Source organism: Mustela erminea, chromosome 8, assembly GCF_009829155.1.
Source record: "Mustela erminea isolate mMusErm1 chromosome 8, mMusErm1.Pri, whole genome shotgun sequence".
Classification (NCBI taxonomy): Eukaryota; Metazoa; Chordata; class Mammalia; order Carnivora; family Mustelidae; genus Mustela; species Mustela erminea.
In genome coordinates this window covers 96,656,336-96,671,071 of record NC_045621.1, presented here as the reverse complement: position 1 = coordinate 96,671,071, position 14,736 = coordinate 96,656,336, and the positions used below count along the sequence as shown (strand labels likewise).

Below are 14,736 nucleotides of genomic sequence, written 5' to 3'. Positions count from 1 at the left end.
AGTTAAATAGTAATGAGCTACCTGCAGCCAAACTTCCAACCAGATATGTGCAAACCTATGGTCACCAGCTCTGATTAGTGGCAGCAGCCTTCCTGGGACCTGGCTGGACATGCAAATTCTCAGGCCCACCCCAGACTTCCAGAATCTGAAACTTTAGGGCTGGAGCTCAGGGAGAGTGTATGACCAAGCCCTCCACACAATTCTGATGCTTAACTGAAGAACCACTGATGTGAAGAAGTGATCCCAGTCACGGCTATATATTAAAATCATGCTGGATGCATTTTCAAACTATTGATCCTCACATCTACCCTAGACTAAATCAGAATCCTGGGTAGCAATCCTTAATAAAAGGTCCCCCAGGGGTTTAAATGATGTACTTTAAAAAAATAGATTTTAGGGGCGCCTGGGTGGCTCAGTGGTTAAATCCTCTGCCTTCGGCTCAGGTCATGATCTCAGGGTCCTGGGATCAAGCCCCACATCGGGCTCTCTGCTCAGCGGGGAACCTGCTTCCTCCTCTCTCTCTTCCTGCCTCTCTGCCTACTTGTGATCTCTGCCTTTCAAGTAAATAAATAAAATATTAAAAAAATAGATTTTAATTGTTTATTTGAGAGAGACAGAGAGAGAATGAGAGAAAGAGAGAAAGAGAGAGAGAGAGAGCGAGAGAGCGAGCATGGAGAAGGGGGAGGGTCAGAGGAAGAAGCAGAATCCGTGCTGAGCAGGGAGCCTGATATGGGACTCGATCCCAGGACTCCAGGATCACGACCTGAGCTGAAGGCAGTCGCTTAACTAATTGAGGCACCCTAGTGGCCTTAAAAGATGTACTTTAATGCACAAGGGGAGATCAGTCTGGAGGGGTATCGGAAATTCCACCACTATAATGTCTGCTCCTTGTGCTGGCAGAGCTGACCCACCTGGGAGGCCTTGGACCAGTTTCCTTCACTTCTGTTAGTCTCAGGTTTTTCCCCCCCCCTACAAAATAGAGATAGTAATAGTCCCTTCTGCGTATTGCTGTTTGCAGATGTGAGAACCAAAGTCCAAAGCCTCTGTCACTTGCCTTGTGACGCACACCAGGAGCAGGAAGAACAGGACCCAGCCTTCACCATGAGACTCCTCTCTGCTGAGGAGTCCGGTATAGAAGTGTGGTGACGGGGGAGACATACCTGGGGTCACGGAAAGAGCTTCGGTAAACTTTATAGTACTTCTGGCTTAAGTACCGAAAGGCAGGGCTGCTGGATATTGGCTGGAGACTGTGCCATCTGAAAAGGTGATGGCAGCTGTCGCAGGGCTCGGGGGAGCCATGAAGGGAAAAGAGAAGGATCATCAGAGGGAAGGCAAAGGACTATTGTGTGTGTCCACGCACGAATTTGCCACTCATTTCCATGAGGACCGGTGGGGAGAGGCAGGTGACACTGGCTAGGACCCATGGAAACTCTGATTTCTAAGGCAAATTGAGGACAGGGCTTGAAGAGATAGTGCAAAACAGAACAGGGCGAACGCCTTTGTGCGCTCTGGTCTCATTGCAAAGAAGGCAGGTGGGACCCAAGAACAACTGAGCTCATTTCTTCTAGAACTTTCTTCTTTTGCTTGGTAAGGGAAGTGTAAGTCCAATAAGCCATTAGTTTAACAGTGTGGGAGCCCCAAAATGAAGGAGAGTTGACCCTTGAACCACATGGGTTTCAACTGCATGGGTCCACATATGCGTGGATTCCTTTAGGATATAGTACTGTAAATGTATTTTCTCTTCCTCATGGTTTTAACATTTCCTTTTCTCTGGCTTATTTATTGTAAAAATATAGTATATTATACAGACAACATACAAAATACATGTTAATTGACTGTCTATGTCCTCAGTAAGGCTTCTGGTCAACGCAGTTAAGTTTTAGAGAGTCAAAAATCATGTTCGGATTTTTGATTATGTGGGGGATTTGGCACGCCTAACTCCCACTTGTTCAAGGATCAACTGCAATTACCTCAAGGGATTTTTACTTTGGGCTTATTGAATCTGTTCTTTGTATCCCCTTCTTCTTCCCCTCCTTGCTCTCCACGATACGGTCACACTTCACAATCACCAGCTCCGCTAGATGAGAATGCTTATTGCCATCTGAGAAGGAGCTTCAAACTAAGCTTCATGACTCCCACCTCCAACTACTGCTCACACACACTCCTGGGGGATCAAACATGGGGAGAAGGCCGCTGGTTCCAGACTGTGACCCACCACAGGCCATAGTGGTCACTGTGTGCTGAAAGGGCATTAGGCTCTGTCCCTCTTTTCTTCCCTGACATGTTCTTTCTAATTCTGAACCCCACATTCTGACCATGACACTGGTACTCGGAAGGCTCTGGTCTCCTTTACTCAGATTTCTTCTCTGAATGCCTCTTCCCACCTTCTGTCATGCGGACCAGCAATGGCCGGGAATGGCCCGGGAACGATTTCTACACTCAGGTTGGAAAAGGTGTCAAGGTCAGTGGGAACAATCAAGAAATGCTCACGGCGGACTCCACCTCTTTCCTGCACTTATTACAAAATAGAAAGAAATCTAGAAGCATATTTCAGCCCCCAACATGCTGAGACTTTATTGGCATTTTTTAAAAAGATCATAGAGGTCTTAAAGCCATTTATAGTAAAAATTGACTTTTTATGACAGATGTTATAAAAACAAAACGACTCCATAGTTGTAATCCTCAAATCATGACTCACTTTATTTAAACAAATATTTGACATTTCAAAATTCCAGCACAAGCAAATACTTTTGGGTTTCCACCACCTTGAAGTACTTGCCTTCGGTGTGTGTTGGGGGTAGAGGGAGAAGAAGGAGGTGAGAGGTCATTCAAAGAAAGCAAATATGAGATGCCTGTGCGTGCAGAGAGCCTGCAGGGACAGGCCCACCTGAAGGAATCTAAGTGGAAGCGGAGGCCAGCAAATGGGATGCACCCCGGGGCTAGGAGGTACATGTGTCAGAGACAGCCTGAGTAGCAAACACAAATAGACAGGGAAGGAGTGAAATTCAGACTGGAAGACTGGGAAAGCATTCAGGCAGGAAGAGCTAGGAGAGGTTCACTCTCTAGAAAAGTTCTAAACAGCTTTTCTAGCTTCAGCTGTGAGGACCCGAAGGCATGGGCTGGTCTCCTAAGTGCAGGAAGATGGTCGTTCACAGAAGCAGCAAGCAGAAGTAGTAAGATGGGTCCACTCTGCCCCTCACATGCTGTGATCGGTCTGCACAGAGTTTAAAAAGAATGAGCCAATAAGGTTAATGTACTGTGTCAATGTCAGTTTCCGGAACGCCCAAGATGTTACAATCAGGGGAAATCATAGGAAAGGTGCAAGTGGTGTTTCTGCAGTATTTCTCAAACCTGCATGCCAATCTATAACTACCTCAAAACAAGAAGTTTTTTGTTTTTTGTTTTTTTTTAAATGAAGCAACCTTTATAAACAGATGATTTTATATAAAGGTCGTATTTCCTAGCTGCTTTTAAGAGTTGGAAGATCCGGCAACACGGGGCCCACACTGTGTTCCTGCAGTAACACGTTAGCCTATCGTACCCATCAGAGGAAGCAGAGTAGCATCAGATTCCCCAAGATGGGCTCTAACATCGACGTTGTCCCTCATTCTGTGTCCAGGCCACTTCGCTTACTTACATTATTTGTCTGGTCCCCGTGGACACTAGATTTTCCTCACTCTTCTATAAAGAGTGATGAAGTTGAAAGCTCAGTAGTTCAAAAGGTCATCCGAGTTCGTACAATCTGTCTGGGGGTTAGCACTGCATCATGAATGAAAATATAAGGACACCCGACTATCCCACTTCCCTTGGGGCTGTGCACATAATAGGTATCATTACTGTATACTTCTCTAGTTGCAGAACTACTTCTGATGGGTTCCAAGAAAAATCAATGCCGTACTAAATGTCACTCTATTGCAATTTCTGTCATAACTCAGGACCCATCCCATATAAAATATAGTGAGTTCTTAAAGCCACAAGTGCTCTGAAATTATTTATGAAATAAGAATTAGGTAAGGCCTCATTTACCCAAATTGAGAATATGTGGACACATGGTTTAATTGGATCTCGTCATAGGGGCTCACCGTGATTCAAAGACAGGGTGTCATTCCAAATTGAGTCTGCCTTTTGGTTTTCTGAGGTTAAAACATTTTCCACATTAAAAAACTGTCCCCTTTGGTTTTCACATGGTAAATTGCTCAACTGGAATCATTTACCCCAAGGGCAACGCAATGCTCCCAATATCACTAAGCAGCAAAGGGCAAAAGAGCCAGTGGGTAAAGACAGGAAGGATAAATTGAGGTCGTTCCTTGCTACATTAAAAAAAAAAAAAAAAAAGCATGAAATTGATTCATACTTAGGTCCACCTCTGTGTTTATTAAAAGATCCTTCGTAGAAATCCCTAGTCTGCTCAGTATAAGGCCCGTCTCTCTACCATCATCCCTTTACCATGCCCATCACGCTAGAATGTCGTAGTTTTTCCTGGCTAGGCCATCCTAATGATGCTGTCACAATTTTAGCTGTAAAAATCAGATTTCCTCTGGAAAGGGTCTATTATGGCTGTAATATTACGGCACACCAACTAGTCATGGGGACAGAGCTTGATATTTTTACATATTCTTTAACACATGAATTAACTTACCAAGAGAGCTAAACTGCATTTAAAATTCAGGGGCAGATGTAGGTCCTGGCTAATGGTCCCTCAAGTGTTCTGTTGTGTCAAGGATTCACTGATAGGTTTCTCTCATTCCTCTCTGGTGTTGAACTCTGACCCACAATATGCCCCCTTTGTGCTTAGCTGTTTCCTAAATCAGTAAATACGCAGACCAAGCTGCTTCTGTCCACTATACCCTCAGATTGATTCAGTCCGGTTGCACAGGCGAATTCAACCCGGTGGTCCCCACTGATGCTGCCTCGGCCCCGCCTGGCAGAAGTGGGTTATTAATGTTGCCATTTACACCGTGTCACAGCCAAAGAGACCATACATCTGGAGTTCCCTGCAAAATGCCAGAAGTCTGGGCACTGGCAGTGGCCAGTGGCTGTGGATCTGCCCACAGCTCGTGCATTGGGAAAATTAAATTGCAAGTGTGAGGTGCTCGCTCTGTGAGACAGAAAGTATCGGTGATGGCATGCAAACCCAAGCATTTTATGTGAAATATGGAATCAGTTTGCACCGTGTGGGGCATCGACTGAGCCCTCCATAAGGCATCTGGTGAGGCCATGGGTCCTCTCCAAGTTCTGCTGCGTGCGCGTGACCGCCAGCTGGCAGAGCAGCTGCGGGCCCAGCTTACTTTGGAGACAGCTGACCATCGCTCCCTCAGACAATACATGGAAAGGTCAAAGGGGCTTTGGCTCTCACTTTGAATAGCGTGTTTGGTCACCAGGGGTTCCACTGACCACAGGGCAGCAGAACATGCAAATAGTTTGCAGCTTCGTTAATTAAGGGAAACTCTAATTCCCCAAATAGAGCTCTACCTCAAAATGGTATTTTTATTTCGTATTTGAATATTTTGTCACGGGCCACAAATCCTCTGTATACACAGACAATCTCTTCTTGAAGCTTTTGAGGAAAAAATAAAGCAACCCTATTTTTCTTTTTTCTATTTTTCAAGTTATGCATTTACTCTGAATGGATATATAGGGATAGATAGAGGTATAGACAGCAAGCAAATGTGGTTTTGATTGCCAGAGATGAGGTTAGCTAAGCAAAAGTAAGACATCATTGGGAGCAGGAATGGTACATGGTAAGCAGTGTGATTCGATTTTGAGAATAAGTGAGTTATACCAATTGTCACAGTGAATACAATATTTCTGTTTTTCATTTTGTGCTTCTCCTCTCTGCTACTAAGTGATCTCAGGTTTCTGTGTGGCTGGGATAAGCCTCAGGCTCCCCCTACCTCTTCATGACGTGACAGGTTATTACGTATTAAACAAATAACCAGGGGCTACCATTCTCTGTGCCAGGGGCCATATGGGACTCTAGGTCCAGTGGGGAATGCGACAGATGAGGTCCCTTGTTTCATAGAATGAAACCAGTGAACATTTCATTCTGGTCATCCTCTCCTAAAAAACACATGTATTCTCTTTTCTAAATTCCAAACAGGCTCAGTAGAGACACCTTTCGGATTTATTGATCAGAAATCATCTATGAGACTATAGAGCAAAAAAATATGCACTCTGGAACGATTTTTCAACATTTCAACATTTGAGAACGTCTCAGGACTTCTGAGAGCGTGGCACTTTTAGAAGGGAAGAGAAGCTGTCCTCTGTGCTGTCTTTAAGAGGACATAGCAAATGGTCACCGCGGGCCTCTTGAGAGTGCCTTGACTCTGAAAGATGTGAGCTTCCCCTCTACTGTTAAATTGGATTTGCAGAGGAAAGGTCTAGTGCGCAACTTGGCATTGAAAAGAATCGGTTTTGGCATTATCCAAACAAGTCAGTTTGGTATCGCACTGAAACAGCCACTCTCTGCAGGGCATTTATAGGGAGGGTGTTTTTGTTTTGTTTTGTTTTTCTGTTTTTATCACTCAATAAGATTTCGGCTCAGTCTAGACTAGCCATTCTATGCTTTGTGTGAGAAACATCCTGAATCCCGAGATCAAAGGGGTTTATCCAGAAGAAGAAAACTCTATTTCCAAAGCAACATGCAACTTCTCAAGTTTAAGAAAACAGGCCTCCAAGTGCAGTATCTTTTTAATTTACAAAACCCCTTTCCCTGCCAAATATTTGGGTTTGCCTGTATCTAAGGGTGGGGCAATGCTTAGAATTGCAGTAAGAAACAAGTTTCAATGAAAAGGTTGCCAGATACTCTGCTTTTAAAATGTTGCTTAAAATGAAAAACACTTTTCTTCTTACACTGTAATGTGAATAATGAAAATATCTTTCTTTTTGCCCCAGAGAGTATATTTTAAAATTAAAAAAAAAAACAAAAACAAAAACAAAAAAACAACTATTCTTTTGTTTGCTTTGTTTCTTGTAAGGACCACTTCCTCTTCGATTTGACTCATCTGGTTTTTCCTATTATTGGCCCCTGACGGTTGGCACTTTGCTTACATTGGCCCCAGAGGAGCCAGAAGGGTCAGCTCGCCCAGCATCTCATGATTTGTGACAACCCCAAATGGCGATTTCCCATTAACCCCGGGTTGCCTTCCACTCCCCACCTCCTCCCAAAGGCGCAGACTATTCTCTCCCAGGAGGCGAGCCTCAGGCACTCCTAAAGATGTCACGGCATGGAATCAGCCTCTGATTCACTTTCTCAGGTGGATTTTGTGAGCTCAGGAGGTCAGCCTGCCAACCAGCCGGCAAAGTGCCTGACCAGTGGCAGGTGTCCTTCCAGAAGGAGAGAGCTAACTCCGCCGCCACGCACGATGTGGGAAACATGCTAATCCGAGGGGTTGTGACGGGAGCCCCAGGCTGTGTGACCTCTCATTTGAGAGGCCTCAGTGCACTTTTTACAAGATGGAGCTATTGTCCTCCCCGCCTTCAATGGGAGGACTCAGAAGACCACAATGCAGATCAAAGAACAGCAGAATAGGACCTGGGAGCAAAGGCTAAGTAGCCTCGGTATTATTTGGCCTGGAGAAGGGAAGGCTGGAGAAGGAACGGGTCAAATAGACCAGCATGGCGGAGGGCTATTATGTCGTCAGTGTGGCCAGCTGCTCGGCATTTTCAGTGAGAAGAAAAGGCATAGGAGAAAATAAATGTAAACTGCCACGTGAGAAATTTGTTTGAAATTCGTTAAAAAAAAAAATTTAACTGAGAGGGCTGTTGTTATAAACGCTAAACTTGGTGACGGGAAATATATTCTTTTACTTTAAAACTAAGACTTTTCCATCAAGGATTTCAAACGCAAACTTGCCTCCATGCAAGGAGCAGACAGGAAGAAATTTTGAGGCCCACTTTCCTTACATATAGGCAACACATGATTTGCGCCTTCACAAACCACTCGTTACAATGGATGTTTTCTCAGAGGACAGTGTTAGAAGCTACTACATGGGACTTCTTAGCCCTTGCTGTAATGGCATCTCTAGCAGAGGCAGGAATTATCTGTGAGGCCAAGTGCCTAATGAGTATGTCTGGTGATGGGCAACCTGATTTCAGCCCTGCAGCTACTCAACTCTGACTTCGGACAAGCACCCCACCTCAGTTTTCTAAACGGTCAAGTGGGGACAACAGCTCCATCCTACCTCACAGGATTGCTTGGAGGAACGAATTATGCAAGGAATGAAGTCTACTGAACAGAAGTATGTGGTCATTAGACTGTTCAGACCTCAGGGCTACTCCCAAAGAGAAAAAAGGGTGGTTCTCCTGGTATTCTTTTAAGTTCCTCCTGCACCAGCGTCTGTATGAGAAAAATGAAGAATCCTGCGGGCAAACAGAGAACTGAGGAGCGCCACTCACGCTGGTGCCCAGGCTGTGATTTCATTCCTGCTTTCCCTGGTCTGCGGCCCAACATCAAGGCACAACCGGGTGGTGTGCGCCAGGGCAAGGCAAACACACGGGGCTTTCTTTCCTGGGGCTGTGGGCTGGCTACATTTGGACGTTGTGACTGGAAGTATTTCACCATGAAACCCACAAATATCAAAACAAGAGAACTCCATGGCCCTTGGTACTGGTAATAGGTAGGTTTTTATAAATAAAAAATAAATGGAGTGTTTGACACAGTAATAAGGTGATGGAATTTTTTTTTTTTTTAATCCTTGTGAGTTCGGGCTGAGGACAGGCTTGGTCACAATGAAAGAAATAATTTGTCCACCTAGAATTCTATTTGCTGAAGAAATATCCTTCCAAAATGAAGGCAAAATAAAGGACCTTTTCAGCCAAAAGTTGGGAGGTGTTGCCACAAGTAGACCCACACTATAGGAGGGGTAAAGGAGGCTGGTTTAGAGCAACCCTTGCCTTTTCAGGCTGTCATCAGTTGGAAAGCCATGTTTCTGTCCATAATGTGTTGCGCATAATCTGTCAGAGACAGAACCCTGAACTGGGGCTGCCCTTATGCCAGCCGAGGACGGTAAAAAGACCAAATGAGCACATTTCATCAAATGCCCTTTCCTTCCAAATAGGTAACAGAGGGTCAGAGAAATGGGGATAAACCAAAAATAATGCAGTTAGTGGGGGGACAATACTGGAATTAACCCTCAAATATTATGGTCACTAAGTAATATGACTTACAACACTCAAAAGCTCACCAACGGATCCCCAGTGGGGTAAATGTGATCCATAGGCATGTTTCATCTGGATCACAAAGTGAATTTTTAAAAAATCAAAATTAATTGCTTTGAAAAAATTAGACCTTATCAAATAAGCTCAGGTACCTACATGAGCACAAACAGCTGGAGTTCCAATGGTTTCTGCCCATTCTAGAGAGGACACATGCTCTCTGGTTTGCCATAATCACCCCCACTCCTTAAGAGGCCATGTGTGATTTAGAATGAATCATCAGGGGCACCTGGGTGGCTCAGTGGGTTAAAGCCTCTGTCTTTGGCTCGGGTCATGATCCCAGGGTCCTGGGATAGAGCCCCGCATCAGGCTCTCTGCTCAGCGGGGAGCCTGCTTCCTCCTTTCTCTGCCTGCTTCTCTGCCTACTTGTGATCTCCGTCTGTCAAATAAATAAATAAAATCTTTAAAAAAAAACCAAAAAAGAATGAGTCATCATGTCCCATAGTTGCTTATCTCAGCCATGAATTTCATTTATTTATCTCATTTCTCTAGGCTGTTGGAAAATCTGATTTTGCAACTTCTTCCCTTCCCTAAGATGCTTCTGTTGTCCTAAGCAGCAAAACCATGATTTCTTTCTACAAACAAACAAAAAACACGTTTACGTGCATGCATGGCACACACTTGATCCTATAGTGTTTATGTATAAAAAACTCAAGGCAATATAAGGTCACATAAGCTAGTAGGGGAAGCTGGTTTATATGATCCACTTTCACGTTAAGACTTTAAACAGTGCCAAATACCCACTATCATGACACAATATTGTGAAGGAGAGATGAGCATTTTGCCATTTTCCTCAACTTCTACATGGAGAAAGTATTTTTTTCTTTTTAAGAGAGGGTGAGGGAGGGAGGGCGAGGAGGGGCAGAGGGAGAGGGAGAGAGAGAATGCCCAGCACAGAGGCTGATATGAGGCTTGATTCACAACCCTGAGATCATGACCTGAACGAAAATCAAGAGTTGGATGCTAACTGACTGAGCCCCCTATCCCAGGATTTTCTAATTTTCTCACAATTTCTGAGGAAGATGGGGTGGAAGAGCCTAGTTTACAACTAAACTAAAAAGACAGACACATTTGGGGGCACCTAGGTAGCTCAGCTGGTTCAGCACCCCAACTCTTGTTTTCAGCCCAGGTCATGACCTCAAGATTGTGGGATCGAGCCCCGCACCAGGGTCCGCGCTCAGCGCAGAGTCTGCTTGGGATTCTCTCTCCCTTCCTTCTCTGGTCCTCACCTTACCCTCTGTGCTTGCGTGCATGCTGTCTCTCTCTAAAATAAATAGATAAAATCTTAAAAAAAAAAAAAAAAGTGGACACGTTCGTCCACACAAAATCTTCTATGTAGTTTCACAGTGGCACTATTCATAATTGCCCCCAAATAGAAACAGTCTAAATTTGCATCGAGTGAGAAATGGAGAAAGAAAATGTTACAGATCCACACAATGGAATATTACTTGGCAATAAAAAAGAAATGAAGTACTAACACATGTCACTCCACGGATGAACCCTGAAAATATTATGGGGAGTCAAAGAAGGCAGTCTCAAAAGATAACATATTATATATATCCCACTTATATGAAATGTCCAGCACAGGCAAAATCTACAGATTCAGAAAGAAGATTGCTGTTGCCTCTGACTGGGGATACTGGGAGGAAATTGTAAGTGACCACCGATGGGTATGAGGTTTTTTTCTGTGCTGAGAGAATATTCTAAAACCGGTAATGGTGATGGTTGCCAAACTCTGAAAATACCCTAGAAACTACCGAATAGTCCACTTTTAATGAGTGGGTATTATGGTATGTGAATTATATCTCAGTAAAGCTATTTTTAAGAAGAGATCCAAGAAAATAAGTCTTGGAACTTGAGAGAGGGGAGCAAATATTTTGGAGGGAACAGCGCCAGACCAGGCTGACTCCAGTGTGGTTTTATATGTCTTATTTTATTCAAGCCTCACAATAACCTGCCAAGAGGCTTCGTTTTGCCAGTTTCACAGGTGAAGAAACAGAGACTCATGGACATTAAGCTGCCCTAATCTGTGAAGATGAGTTTGAACCTCTGTTGGACACACAGCATATTCTCTTTCTCTAAAAGAAGGAACTGAACAGAGACTACTTGCCTTGGCTGTTTCTTATTGGTGCATGTGACTATTTAATTATAAGAATGACACATGCTTCTCTCTCCTTAAAAACTAACCTGAAACATGCCAATTGATTAAACAGTCTTTCGCAAATTAGATGGGGTGTTTGTTTGTTTTTCCTTCAAGGTGACCTCTCTCCCTTTCTAAATGCAGTGCTAGACCTGCTTAAACCATTGCTCTGCCTGCTGTCTGTTGGCATATTCCCACTTAGCTGATATTCTCCTTGACCTCACCTCTGCTTGCTCCTTCAGTTGATAGGAGAGCTAAAAACGTTGCCTGGGGTCAGTCTCTCTCCCCGCCTCACCCCTGCATATAAAAAGTGGCACCCAGGTAGCACTGAACATGTTCATGACCTCCTAATCCTATTGCTATGCATGTCTCTAATCATTAGCATCAAAGAGCACTTACAAATGAATTCATATGGACAAAGTCCTCAACTAAGCATTCCAAACGCATGCACCAGCATCCTACCCCAGTCACCTTAAGAGGTTATATTAAAGCACAAATCATATGGGAGTGTGGTCAGGTGGGGTGAGAGGAGACAGACTCAAGTGGAACTCATGTTCTTTGCCTTAAATGAGGATCAGCCTGAGCTGTACAAGAAGGGGAAGCCAGCAGAGAGCGTCTGGGATGCCAGCCATCTCCAAGCCACAGGCACAGAGTCTGCATTTACTCACATCACAACCCATTATCTTCCTAGCCAGGCTCCAAACCTTACCTCTGCTGAAGCAGAAGCCAAGTGCACCAGCAAGCGACCTTCCTGGGTCATCAGGATACAGCAGCCGGTTGCTTTGGCTCCTCACCGCCTTTGCTCTCTGATCTGACAGCCCCAGTCAAACCTTCCTTTCCTCTTTCTGAACATTCCCAGTATGCTTCCTCCTGCCTGTCAATATTTAACTACCTTGTCAAGTTACATTACATCACCTGCACTAAATCCTACCCCAGCGATAGCTAGAGGGTGTGCCCGCTCTATTCAATTCAACTCAGCGATTCTTTACCACGAGCCTTCCATTCACTCATTTGTCTCAACACATATAGAGTACCTACTGCGTTTGGCACTGGAGATGCAAAAATGAAAGATCTGATCCCCAGAGTCTAGTTGGAGGGACAGACAAGACAGTGTGGTATGTGATATGATGCCAAAGGTCAGGGAGCAGGAGAGTTTCCCGTTACAGGCTGGCTGCTGAGAGACACAGTGACTGGGACCAGAGAGTTCCTAGACATGGCCGCACTTAGGGTGCCATCTCAGATGGGTCAGGCTAGATCTGGGAAGACACAAGGATGATGGATATCTGGCCTCGGTCCTCAAGGAGCCTAAACTCAACACAAGGAGATCTGTCATCTTACAGCCTGGCAAAGAGGGGCAGAATATCAAACCAAAATGGGATAGCCATTTGCCATATTGTTTTGTTGAGTCTTATCATCAGCCATTTCTAAGCTTAAGCACTTGAACAACAATGTCTTAACAGGAAGTGTGAACTACAGCCTGCAGATCCCTTAGTGTTACAAACAGGGATGATTTCCTCAGGTTTCTGGAATAACAGATAAGCCTAGGGAATAAAGGACATTGCCTGGGGCCTATTTTTAAGACCAAGGAAAAAAAGAATTCAGATAACAGAAGAGTAATATTCTTCCCTGGGCAAAGGAATTCAACTGGGACAAAATGTTTTAGCCATAGGTGAAGTACATACCTTCTAATGTCTCCATGACTTTTTCCAACACCAAATTTCCTGACATTTAATGAATGGTTAATGTCTTTTACATAATACAGACAGACTTGGAAAGCCACTGAGTAACACTAAGCTGCGGTCTTTAGCACCATCTGGGATCAGAAGCCTCAAAAGTTACTCACTTTGGGATTTTTTCAAAGTGTGAATTTACCATCAAAGCACAGCTCTCAAATATGCCCCATGTGGTCTCTTTTCTACCTAATTTTACTATGGCTTCATACCCCAGAGAACAAAACCCCCCACATATGTGTGAACATTCAAAGGACCCCACTACAGGGGAGCCTAGGAGGTTGCTGTGGAAAGTGCTAGAATATTCGAATTGCAAAATACAGCTCAGCGATCTCAATACATCTAATTTGGGATAAGTTCCAAGCTCAAGAGCATCTCTGCATGGAAGCAGTTCCATCAGGTATCTTCTCAGGCAATTATCCAGTTCCCCGTGTCCACTTCTCCAAGAGAGTCTAAGGAGAACATTTACAGTCTGTTGCAATACTTTACTACAAGATATTTAGGGTTTTGACAAATACTAACTGACATCGCCACCATTCCAATGAAAACTGATGACCCGAATCTAATGCCTACTACTTGGTTGCGGCCGAAGACATTTTTTAGTCAGTTAGTGATTTTAAGCAGAACACTGCGCCAGACCCCTCTTTCACATTCTGGAAGCACAGTTTGATTTCAGGCTTTAATAAATCCACTTCGCATGTTGAATCATCACAAAACTGAAGTTTGACCACACTCAAGCTTGCTCTTTTTTAAACCAAGACTTTTTCAGAGCTTTTTTTGCTTAATGACACATAACACACTTGGCATTAGGAATATTATACATTATTAATGGAACAATTGTTACTACTAATTGCCAAATGCCCAGGGATTTCTGGATCCAATTAGAATGGATTTCTGTCATTTATCTCACGATCCCACTAGAAAGACAAGCTACTGTATGACCTTTGTTTGCTTTTACAGGCAATTTTAGTAAATTTTAACAAATGTGAGGTAAATTTTCCAAACAATATTGATAATATCATGGCTGGTAAGATAACTAATATTCCACCAAAAACCGCAAACAAACAAACAAACAAATGTGAAGAACATTTCCAGATGTAAACCATGGTGAAATTCAGTTTTCCAAAGACAGAATATTTAAAATATATCCTGTTTATCACCTGTGTATTCAGCTTCACAAAATAGAAGAAAGGGTTTTAGATGTTTGATGGCTTTTAATAAGTCATCTTAATGAGAAGTTCAAAACTAAAACTAATTGCCCCCAAAACCAATTTAATAAATATTCATCTGGTTAAGAGAGTGAGCGGCTCACATGTGTGTTCACCATGAGCATAGATAAAGGACCTGAAAGCTCAGTCACGTGTGGGACCCCAGGCAAGGCACTCCAACCCCATGATAAGGCTCTAAGCCTGATTACCTCTTAGGAGGAATAATTAAGGACAAGTGACTTGTTGTTTAAGGCAAACATTGACAGTCCTGCGTGTCAGGAAGTATTGTGTCTTTTAAACAGTTACTTTGGGAGCGTAGACTACAGAAGCGTCTAGATTACAAAAGAGTCGTCCCCATGCTGCTGTAACTGTCACAGTTTGCCCAAGACTGGGGCATTTCCCAAGAAGCATCACTTGGAGTGCTAAAACCATGAAAGTCTTA

The 14,736-nt window shown here is 43.7% G+C and overlaps 1 protein-coding gene across 8 annotated transcripts in view; it reads right to left on the bottom strand.

Moving 5' to 3' along the window:
• The window catches only part of NCKAP5 (NCK associated protein 5), a 970,240-nt gene that overhangs the window by 735,921 nt on the left and 219,583 nt on the right, over positions 1-14,736 (bottom strand). The window contains exon 1 of one of the 8 annotated variants that reach the window (XM_032354092.1): positions 12,066-13,914. The exons of the other annotated variants lie outside the window; for them this stretch is intronic. Within the exon in view, the coding sequence (XP_032209983.1) occupies positions 12,066-12,116 (51 nt within the window). The 5' untranslated portion in view covers positions 12,117-13,914. Of the gene's footprint in view, positions 1-12,065; positions 13,915-14,736 lie in introns of those variants that run through there. 8 annotated transcript variants of the gene reach the window in all.